General features: G+C 43.4%; 1 protein-coding gene across 1 annotated transcript in view; it reads left to right on the forward strand.

Moving 5' to 3' along the window:
• SIAH3 (siah E3 ubiquitin protein ligase family member 3) overlaps positions 1 to 3,315 on the forward strand; it is a 48,402-nt gene extending 45,087 nt beyond the window's left edge. Inside the window, 1 exon segment of the mRNA XM_010172539.2 lies at positions 2,633 to 3,315. Within this exon segment, the coding sequence (XP_010170841.2) occupies positions 2,633 to 3,226 (594 nt within the window). The 3' untranslated portion in view covers positions 3,227 to 3,315.
• Positions 3,316 to 11,686: the final 8,371 nt, after the last annotated feature.

Here is an 11,686-nt window from a genome sequence, read left to right on the forward strand (position 1 = left end):
TAGGAGAATGCATTTCTAAATTCAATTACACCCTCAGTGGAAATGGTTTCTCTGACTCTGGTAATCTTTGGAGAGGAATTATACACAGTCTATAAAGCTTCACATTTCAAAACCTAATTTTGAATGTTATTCAAGAGGTTAATTTAAGATTCATCTTCCTAAAGAGGAGTTAAATAAACTGATAGAAGGTTAGAACTTGTCGAGTGGTTGAGAGGTTTATCAGCATGTGAGTATGAGTTCATTAGTTTTAATTAGTATAATCACTAATGTTGCATTAACAGTTTGGTGAGAGAAAGTAATTGCTCACACCCACTGTATTAGATTGGGAGATTAGAATTCATTTTATGAGGCAATTAGCATTTCAGGGATTTTTTAAAAGGCTTTTACGATCTGCCATTGCAGTTGCCTCCTTCACCAAAAAGAGTTTAAATTAACCATAACTTTCATCCTAATGGGATGCAAAAATTAATGTAGAATTAAGTGTGAACCAGTAATCCCACCATGATAAGCAGGCAGCTCAAGTCACAAATCTTGATTAGTTTATAATGACTTGTTTTATTTTCCAGACAATGATAGTCATTTATCAGTCCTCAATGCATTATCTTCTTGGAAAGTTTATATTCTTGAATTTTATACAGCAAAACATATAAAATATGAGGAAGAGAAAAGTAGAACAGTACTATCGAAGAAATAATTCTCCAAAGAAAAAACTGCAAGGTTCAATGATAGGGCTTAAATAGTCAATTATTCTTCATATCAAACATCAGAGGAAGAAGAAACAACTTCCTTTGACACCTAGTGCCTTGAGAGGAACCATGGATTTCACAGCAACAGCAATCACAACTCTGTTCTTCCTGCCTTGTCCCTTGGCAGCTACTAACAAAATGGGAATGGAGATCCAGGACTTTGTCATCCTGGTTTTCAAGGAAGCTTTGGTCATCTGAGAGCTGGGGCAGCTGACCCAACAGAATGCCTTCCAAAACATTCCTGGAAAGCAAAAGCACAAGTTTTTGTGATGAAAACTGCTTGCAGTAAGAACACTTACTGTCATGTCAAGGCTGTAATGAAAGGCATCACGGGATCTGTAGAGCGATGAGACAACACACCATTTGCAACATATGTGGCACCTATTATCTGGGATTATGCTTTCCCCTGGTTAAAAAAAACCTCTGCTCAAAAATAACTGAATAAAGCCCAAATCTGCTACAAGTTGGATGTGAAATGGAGGAGAACAAGTGTTGGATGTTAGAACTGTACTGTTGTTCCTGTAATTTTGGGTACATATGTTAAAATGAGCAGACGTGGGGCAGTATCTGGGAAATTATATTAATCTTCCTAAAGCAGATGTTAAAGCAAAGTGTATTTATATGTATATATATGTACTCTTAATTCTTATGCTCCTTATAAGCATAGATGTTTATAGAACTAGATGATCTCTAAGGTTCCTTCCAACCCAAACCATTCTATGATACTATGATCTCCAAAGGAATTCAGAGGGAGAAAATGTCTTCCTATGTTTAAGCATCTAAAATTTAAGTACAACTAAACAGATTGGATCTCAGCCTTCGTCACTCTGTAGCAGCCAGTGCCATCTTTAGGAGGTGAATTACTCCAGCTGAGATCTGAATCTGCCACTGGGAAGGACTTCCTCCCTCTATTGACTGCAGAGGCAGTCCAAGGTAACCAGATTTCTGTCTTGGGGCAGATGAAGTAAATGCTTAAAATTGGGTAGGATGAATCATGACCAGCATGCCCTTGCCTCAGGGTTTGTCTATGCACAGAGTTATTGCAGAAAGACATTACTCTTCCTGAATAACATTACATATGGATACACTTTTGGTTGAATAAGACTTCCTCATTTCTCTTCAATGTCACCCGCTTGACAGAGGCAGAGTGGTTTGCTTCCTAGTCCTCACATGGAATTATTCTACAAGAGCTGCTGCCTTTTCAGCTATCTGACCTACCTTAATCCAAATTTACTTTAGTATAAAAATGTCCTTAATTTGCCATCCATCCACCTTTGAGAGCCATTCAATAATTATGGAGGCAAGCACATCAATTAAGCACAAATACATTGACAAAAAAAAAAAAAAAGGCCACTGTATACAATAAAAACTGGGTTTTATTTCACAAATTATGGGTGTTATAAAGCATATTGTTTCAGGAGAAATGCTTGTATTTGCCTATGTGTTTCATTAAAGAATAATAAAGCCATACATATTTCATTTCCTTGTTCTGAGCTGCAAAAGCCTTAACTATATGAAAAGCCCCATGCTGTCCTTGCTTTGTTGGGCTCTTTTTTCTTTTTAATCAGATTTTTCCCCCAAAACTAATGAAACTGTTCTTTAAACACATACATCACTTTCATTTGAATTGACTTATCATGGCTCAAATGGTTTCTCTCTTCTCCTGGATAACCAGGAGGCAGCTGCCAGCACCTTTTTCTGTGCAGATCCAGGACTGGATTGCTTCGGCTGGCAGCCTGGGTTCACAGTGCTGAGCTCCTGGTGTTCTCACCAGTGCTGTTTTAGGTGGGGTATTAGGTGACCGGTGTCTGCAGGGTCTGCACCTTGTGTATCTGCAGCAGTTCCTGGTCAATTTGTTATCATGTGTAATTTCTCTCTTCTCATAGTATGCACCAGCCCGCTGTGCAGCCGCACAAACATCCGCAGAGCAAGGTGTCCTTTCTCCCTGCCATCACCACGAAGCAGTGCATGACTCTCAGTTGGTGCCCTGCACGTGCCCACTCTTCTCCTGCCCATGGGAAGGGCATCTGGAGGTGGTGGTGTCCCACCTGAGGCAGACCCACCGCATCAACATCCTTCAGGGAGCAGAGATTGTCTTCCTGGCCACGGACATGCACCTGCCCGCACCCACAGACTGGATCATCATGCACTCTTGCCTTGGCCACCAGTTTTTGCTGGTCCTCAGGAAGCAAGAGAAGTATGAAGGCCACCCCCAGTTCTTTGCTACGATGATGCTGATCGGCACACCAACCCAAGCTGACAATTTCACCTACCGGCTGGAGCTCAACAGGAACCAGAGGCGGCTTAAGTGGGAGGCGACCCCCAGGTCGGTACTGGAGTGTGTTGACTCTGTCATTTCGGATGGGGATTGCCTTGTGCTGAACACTTCCCTGGCTCAGCTCTTTTCTGACAATGGAAGCCTAGCAATAGGAATTGCAATAACCACCAGCAAAGTTCACAACGCCGAAGCTGAAATGTGAGGGGGGAAAAGGAAGAAGAGGTGGAGGAGGAACATTGGTGCTTTAGTTGCCTTGTGAGAGCCAGAACTTTCAGACTTTTTGGGGTGGGGGGTGGGGTCTCAGGTCTTTTATGGTATTTAGTACTCATCCACAGTGGGCATTATGTAAACATCCTGTGGTTCCAGTCTCTATGTAATGTATTTACTGTTTTGTTAATACAATTTTATGAGAAATTTTAAAGAGGCTAATCAATTTCTTGTCACCCTGCAGCAACACTGGAAACAAGATTTTCTCCTGGAAAGTACACCCAAGGGTGACTCATAGAAACCTTTGGTCTGAGCATATTATGCAAATGGCTTTCCTTCGTCATCTGCTTAATTGTCTGGTATTAAGGAGGCCCCTGTGCCTGGTAAAAGGTAAAGTATTTCACTAAGGGACAAGAGCATCCAGGTTTCCATACTAGCAAGAGAGATTTAACTCTTACACTGTGGTCACAACCAAGCCCCGGGAGCTTGCAGTTTCAGAGCTCCCTTCAGCTTCTGGGGAGGCAACCTTGACCACCCAGACAATGAAAGCTTCGGAAGAAAAACTCACTACCTCTGCTGAGCCAGGGCCTGAGAAGCCCCATCCTGCACTAAATTGGGGACGACAGCCAGTGGGTGGTCCCTGTGCATGGATAAATCTCATTCTTGTATCATGATGGGCAGTGAGAGGCGTTCTCGATGGTCTGACTGTGGGATGGATATAGCCATAGCCAGCCATCAGGGCATTCACCTTTTTAGCTGCTATTTCCTTAAGCATTCAAAAAGAGATTTTCAGAAAATAAAATGTGGGGACAGTCCTAAGTTGTGTACTGATCTTGATATTGAATTCTGTGCCCCTTAGACCCACAGTGTGTGCTGCTAGATATTGATTCAAAACAATGCAGCTGGAATATCTGTTTGCAAATTGGTTATGCAATTTGAAATGCTCTCCTGTAGTAAAAATAACCTTGATTTTTTTTTCTTCTATACACTTGTGAGGTGGTGATTGTCCCTTTCTTCTGCTGAGGGTGTTTCACAGATAGCGAAGGTCACAAGAAGGCATGGGCTTCTCTAAAAGCTTCTCCCTTGGATGGCTCCTTGGGAGAGTCAGAGGCAGGTGACGGCCATCTCCTGACACTCTGTCCCGTCTGCAGTCAGGCATGTTTCCTCCATAGCCAACAACAGCACTGAAATCCCACCGCGGCGCATGACGTGTTGAAGGAGGGGGCTCTACAATGAGTGTGACGCATGAGAAGCATGGGAAATTGTCTTTTCCTGTTTTCCCTTCTGCCTGTGTGTGGCTGTGGCCTGGCTGCTCCTGAATGCTTTCTTGAGAAACATCTGGTGGGTTGAGTCAGTTAGTAGCTAGAGAGACTGAGGCTCATTGCTTGAGTCCCTTGGAAAACCAAGGAAGCGGGGAAGTGAGCTAAGAACAGTCCTTCAGTGTTTCAGAAGACATCTCTCTGTAGCTAGCTTTGGGTAGGCAAAAACACTGATACTAATCTCTCCCACCTGCTGCTCTTCTGGGAATTATTATAAATGATGCAAGAAGCAAAGTGAATTGAAGTTTTCCTGATGATTTCTATGCAGGTAAAGCCTTCTGAGTTGCAGATCCACCTCACCTCCTTACCTGGGCTTTCATAGCAGGTCATGGCTCAGAGAGGAGCTACGGTCTCTTCAACAGGCTCTTCACAACTAAGCAAGCTGAGATCCGAAGAAGTTTCAGTCCCTGCAAGAGCATCCTGGCGGGTACCTTCACAGCTCTCTCACTTCTGAATTTGGGGGTCCGAGGAGCATGTTGGTTTGCAGTGCTCCACTGGAACATGCAGGCTTCTGAGTGGCTTGCTTTGTCCCTGCAATGTTAAATATTCAGAACCAGCAACTGCTGCCCTTTCCCTAAATGATAGCAATAAATAAATCATAGGCGTTTTTGTGGACTGAAACTGGCTTCTCCAGCTCCTCCGGCAAATATTCTGCTGCTGAATCAAAACAAAGCAAAAACAATAAAATCCCAATAAAAACAGTTCCTCTAACTTAAACTTCCTCAGCTTTTTGTACACCATGGTAGAGACCGAACATAACCCTGCTTTTGTTGCCTGATCACAACCAGTTCTAGAGGGAGGGATATTCCTTCGGTATTCACTTGTTACAGACTATTTTCTTCTTGCTAGCTGGCACATTTTGTTCTTGAAAAATCTACTGAAATGAAGAACATGCTGTAGGTATTTTGGGGCATGTCCCTCATCAAAGGCCCGGTGTATTTCTGGCAGGATGAGTGTGACAGCAACAGTTTTCTGGGATGGGCATCTCTATCCCTTGCCAGCATCCTGCTTTTCTGATCTCAGGGGGGCCCAGTGGCAATGTGGCCTCCCTGACATAGACATGCCCAAATCCCACATGTCCTCACAGAGCTTTCTCATGACCACACCAACAGTTCAACCTTTCCATTTCCTTCCCAGCCCTCCCCCACATCTGGTGACCATGCTTCTCAGCCCGTTCTCAAGCTCTCAACCTTGGCTTGCAGAGCCTGTGACGCTTCTTGCCTCCTCCCGCTTTTGCCTCTTGGGTGCTGTTGCTTAAATTGTTCTTGCTGCTTTTTGCAGCCAACCAAGTAACCTCCTTGCTCAGCTCTCTCCACAGCTGCAAAGCCATATCCCTGGCAGAGATTTCAGAATATCCAGATACGTTGGAGTACTGATTAAAATCTGCCCAGTAAGCCTCCTAGTGCAGAAAAGGAGGACACATTTTGGGGAGAAAGGAGATATGGGTTGCTAAATCCAGCCTTCATAAGCATCTCAACATAAAACTCAAATGTTTAAGGGTATATATTTAAGGACTTTCTCCTGTGGAGGACATAATTCTGTCATAATTCAAAGCCTATAAGCAACCTTTCACTGCCATAAAGTGAAGGTAGAGCAAATATTCTGCATGGTGGGACATAAATCCTAAAATGCTGGCAAGTAGAATCAACAATGAAATTCAGTCTACATGCAGTCTTTCAGTGCCCATAATATAACACTTTTTACAGCTCTCTGCTCATGGTTGAAAGGTAGCAGTAGCTTGGCTTCCCAAATTTTAGCTGAAGTTGGGGCTTCCAGAATTCATTTCATACTCTAATATTTTGCATCTTTATAATGTATTATAGCTAGTCATTCCAAATTCCTTCCAAAATGTGAAGAACACAGCCTTAAACCTCTTTCTTTGAAGTGAGGAAGTACCCTTCATTTGGTAAAGGAGAAAATGAGGTCTTGCAAAATTGTTATGCAGACGTTGTAAAATTCTGTTTTCCTACTTACCTGAGAGTAATGTTCCCTCTTACTGTTGGTTTGTTGGTTGGTTTTTTCTTACATAGACAAAATGATGGGTTTGGGGGTTTTTTTTAGAATTTTTACATATCTATGTTCACGGACAGATTTTCTTGAGCCTAGATTAGAAAATTGCAACAATAATTTCATCAGGCTGAGCCAGATAGATTGCCACCAGATCCACTATAAAACCTACTTTGGTTCTTCTGCACTATCCATCAGACACAGTGTGAATGTTAATGTCAGACTGGCAGTAAAACAGCATTAGTGCTTTCAGCTCAATCCCATTATGAATTAAGCTCACATCATATATCCATGACTCCTTATAAATCAGCTAAAGCATACTGAGTCTCATCATCTTGAAGATGACAAAGGATCTTGCTGTGCCAGTGCCAGCTGGAGGGCTTGTTGAGAAGTAGGGCAGTAGTCCTCTTCCCACTGGACTCTGATATCACATCCTCCGTTTCATACCATCCTTTATGAATACAGGCCAGTAAACTGCTGAAGAAAGAAGGGATTGTAAATTCTGGACAATGAAAGGGTTGTAACAAAATTAATAGTTTACAATAAATTGCCAGATACTGCTGCATGGCTCTCTCTTTCAGGCATCAGAGGAATGAAACCAGGTTGACAGTACTGTGGTATAGGTGATTTGTCTGCTTTTCTAGCCCATAACACACCTGAAAAACACTTTGATTAGAGAAAAGTCTGTCAGAACAGACTCAGAGATGCACTTCTGTTCCAGCTGGATCAGAAACACCTTCTTACATGGAGGAGCTGCAGCTTCTGAACTGTTCAGACACAAGCATAAGTTTTTAATTTTTTTTTTTTTTTAAATACAATTAACTCTGCATGTTCACATCGTTTGAGTAAAGGGTGGAAAACAAAGATTGCCGCATGTATTATCACCAGAACTATTGGCACAAAAAGATGATTCATCTTCTGCAGAGATGATCCCACAGAAACTGAAGGGCTTTCACAGCAGGGTAGCACAGGGCAATGCCCGTGGGCTCCAGAGGCGTACAGGTCCAACTGAGGGCAGAGCTCAACCTCCGGACAGAAACATGACTCAAGGGAAACCACTGGCAGTGAGGTCACAGCGAGGGCTGTCAGGAAAATGATCAGAGCTCTTGAGAGCAACAAACCAGGGAGGAGCAGAGGCTCTGTACAGAGATGTGTCTTTTTACATCAGCACCTTCCACCTGGCAAAAGGGTCTCTCATCTCCTGGGAGCCTTGTCTTGGGAGCAGTGCAGAGGAGAGGATCAGCCCCTGGCACTGTGTCTGCATGCAGGTGGCCCTGATGCTGCATAGTCCCAGTCCTGCCCTACAGCTCCTCTGGTTTTGGTGGGTACCCAGCTACCTGCAGCTGCTAGTGGTTCCTCCAAGCCCTGTCACCTGACAGTTTTCTTGTCTTTTACCTGCATATCTCCCATCAAGGCAGGAAAGCATTCGCTGAAAACCACCCAAAAAATCTTTGGCAGAACATCAAATTAAACCTATCCCTCATACTCTTAGGACTGTGGTCACTCGTTCTATCTCTCTCCACAAAAGCAATAGAGTAATGTATAGCTTCTTTGTCCCCCTCTGGGTTCAACTCCTTCAGAATATGCATGTTAAGGATTAGCAGACAGTGATCTTCTTCAAGAGAAGGATGAGGACTAACACTCATTGCAAAGATGGTTGTTCTTGCAGTACTTTCACAAAGGAGTGCCAGGCTCCAAAAAAGAGCCTAACAAACCTTAGTGGGAGGCAAACGAGAAACACCAATTACAAAGCCTGCTATCCTTCAACTAGAATGAGCTTTATATCTTCCAGGTACTGAAAATCCTCCTGAGACATTGCCTATCTGAATACATCACTTAATCTTGTAGAAAGCCCCAGGACTGAGGGGTTTGTGCTGTTAGAAATTGCATCAAGCAACCTTATTGAAGATAAATGGCTTTGAACTTTCATGGCAACAGTGATGAACTGCTTGAACATCCATGCAGCACAGGCTGAAAAATCAAAGTGTTTAGACAAAGAAATAAACTTATTCAAATACAAACATGAGAGCTGGGGCAGAGTTTTCAGGTGATCCTAAAAGCACTTTCCTTATTGCCCCAGACTGGATCTCTCCATACCAAGAAACACTTCACTGCCAGTCAGGTCCTGCTGGCTTGAGTTCAAGAGCTACTCAGATAATTCTTCCTTTCTCTACTAAGAGAGACCACTTTGAAAAGTAAAGCAAACACTGTCATGTATGAAACAAGTCTGGAAAGGCTCTTTATTTTCAGACTGGACTGCCTCGCCAGCAGACTGGGGAGAGAGCTACACGTCCTACCTGTTCAGGGTGAATGCAGAGTCGCAAGCACAACCTATGTAGACAATTTCTTCATGTTAAAATCCCTGCTTCAGCTATCGAAGATAACAGCTGTCAGGCAGATGGCTTGAGGCCTTTGACGACTTTAAGATTGTTCTCTAAAAATCTACTAATATTGACTTTTAGGCCTGGATGATTTTAGTGCATGAGACAGCGTGGCTCCACTGAGGCTCTGCTATGCTCATTGGTGTTTGTGCATGGGAGAGATGCAGGCAAGCCTTACTTCTTTGCCTCTACCTTTCACAGCAGGAGCACTTGATACACCCACAGGGATTAGTTTGTGTCTCTCCTAATAAACTGTGGCAAATGGCTGGATGCCACCAGTTCTAGAGATGTTCAGTCCAACAGCAGCCAAAATCAATGTGAGACCCTCCCTTAGCTTTGAGAGTTAAAATAGGATCTTGCACAGAAAAATTAGGCTCATTCATATCTCCATCAGAAGGTTCCTATTTTGGGATATGGGTTTCTCTCCAACTTCTGATGATGAAAGTAGGCTACAAAACATGGCTAGGTACTACCACACTTTCCACAGTACAGTCTTGATCCATAGAAAGGTCTCTGGGAACTACAGTAATATAAATGAATAATAGTATAATATACTAACATACAATAATAATGTACTGAGGCCTTTTAGGGCTGATAACATCTTTGAAAGTAACAGCTGATACTGAAAGAGATCATTACTCAAAATAACCTTCAGGTGATGCCTGTGCTTTTGCCTTATTGAGATGTGGAAGAAGATATCCAGAAGAGTGAAAGTCTCAGGGCTACTCTGATTACTCAAAGAAATGCTGAACTAAAAAAAAAATTAGGTAGGAGACTCCCAAATGAAGCAGAAATATATTGCTGTCACCTCTGGGCAGCAGTTTCTTTTGACATGTTCCCTTGGAAAAGGATTTCCAGTAGGCAGAGAGGGTTGAACTTTGGCACATCACCGCTCCTGCTCTGTCACCTGCAGAGTTTTCATAAATAAATATTTAACTGGAACTGAAAAAAAAAAAAAAGAGTATAAATATGTACTGACTGGTGTGCCCAGTGTGAGAGCTGTGAAGGAGGTTCATCCAGCCTCCTCTGGGTTAGCCTCCACTCAGCTCCTCTGCTGGATTGGCAGAAGAATGGGACAGCCCCAGGTCTGAGATGGACTGGCTGCATTCCTGACAGCCTGTAAATTGTTGTTGCTGTTGCATTTTGTGTGATAACTCCTGTGCTGAAAACCATCAGAGATTAAACCTGGGCCCTCCAGCAGTGTATGTCTGCACTGGCTGATGTTGACAGCACAGTCTGGGGGTTATGGCAAACTCACCAGCCCTATGGTCTGTTATGCAGGACTGACACATCTTGACTGGTGGTTGTTATGCACTGGGAACTCCTGTTAAAAAACATTTCTGCAGGCAATATGTCCTTAGTGTACTCAGGGTGAGCACTTAATTATACTGTCTATGCTGGGTCACATCTCACCCCTGATTGCCCCTCATATCTCACTCCTGCTTGCTCTTCTCTCAACTGAAAACCTGGAGGAACCAAAGCTGAGTCACTGGCCATGCAGGTGTCCAGGCCACTGGGCCCAGCACAGATGCACCACAAGGCTGTCCATCCTAGAGGGTTCATCACTGTGCATAGAGAGAAACCCCAAATAACACAGATACAAAGGCTGAGAAGTCCTTGAATATAAGCCTTGACTTCAGAGATACTCCCATCCAGAGAGAAACAGAGGATTTCTTTCTGCAAAATGCCCTCTTCCTCACTGCCGAGTCCACTTGAGCTGCAGCCTAAGTGAAGGCTTTAGCATGTCTCATGAAGTTTCCCTATACAGTGATGGTTGCATTTCCCATTCAGATTAAATGGCTATCAGGTCAAGTAGGTCAGACTTTGGGCTGTCAGTTCCTCAGTGACTGACATGACTCCTTTGCAGTGGAAGCGCAATGTAGCTCTTCTCCAGACCTGATGATGCCCTCCAGGATCAGGTTTTGTACAGAAAGCTCATCTATGCCATCCAGCTACAAGATTAGAATGATCCTTTCTAGCTCTAGATCTATGAAGCCATTACATTCACACTGTGCTGCTGTGAGGTCCATGATGTGAATACATGTGAGCCAGCACAAGCATCATAAGCCATCCCACCACAGGAGTCTCACCACTTTACCAGATTAAGTCATTGGCTCAGCCCACAGTGGGTCAGCTACCCATCCTGGAGTTAAGTTAAGCCTATCAATTGTAACCATCTGCAAGGCTGGTATACTGTCTGACAGGAAAAAATACTATTTTCCTCTCCTGTTTGGATCAAGCAGACACAACAACCAGTTCTAGAGACAGGTATGAACCATTACAGCTAAATTAGGAGTTATGCCATAGGCAAAAGTTGACAGTTGGACAAAATCTAACTCAAATACACGGAGTGGTGGAGTTCATCAGGAGCTGAAAATGAGAAGAAATGGAGAGATACTGATGAGGAGGATTATGGCAAAGTGCCCAAATGCAAATGTGACAGGAAAAAGACACTCCTATGCTACAGGTTCAGAGGTTTTTCTGGAGTAACCTCTAGTTTTGGCAATAAGATCCTGGCAGAAAGGTAACAGAGATTGGCTTTCAGACCCGTTGGGCTGGGCAGCAGCCAAGAGTAGCATTTATTCATTACATGTAAACTGAGCAAATTGCCCAGGAAAGAGTCAATAAACATGGAGCCTCACGGCACAATTTTCACAGAGTGACCTTTCAAAGTATAATTGCATGTTAAAAGACTCTGTGGCAGTTGTCAGCTAACCAAGCTGACTTGGAGACTTATTTGTTGTCAAG

Source organism: Antrostomus carolinensis, unplaced genomic scaffold, assembly GCF_000700745.2.
Source record: "Antrostomus carolinensis isolate BGI_N321 unplaced genomic scaffold, ASM70074v2 scaffold4977, whole genome shotgun sequence".
In the NCBI taxonomy this organism is placed as follows: Eukaryota; Metazoa; Chordata; class Aves; order Caprimulgiformes; family Caprimulgidae; genus Antrostomus; species Antrostomus carolinensis.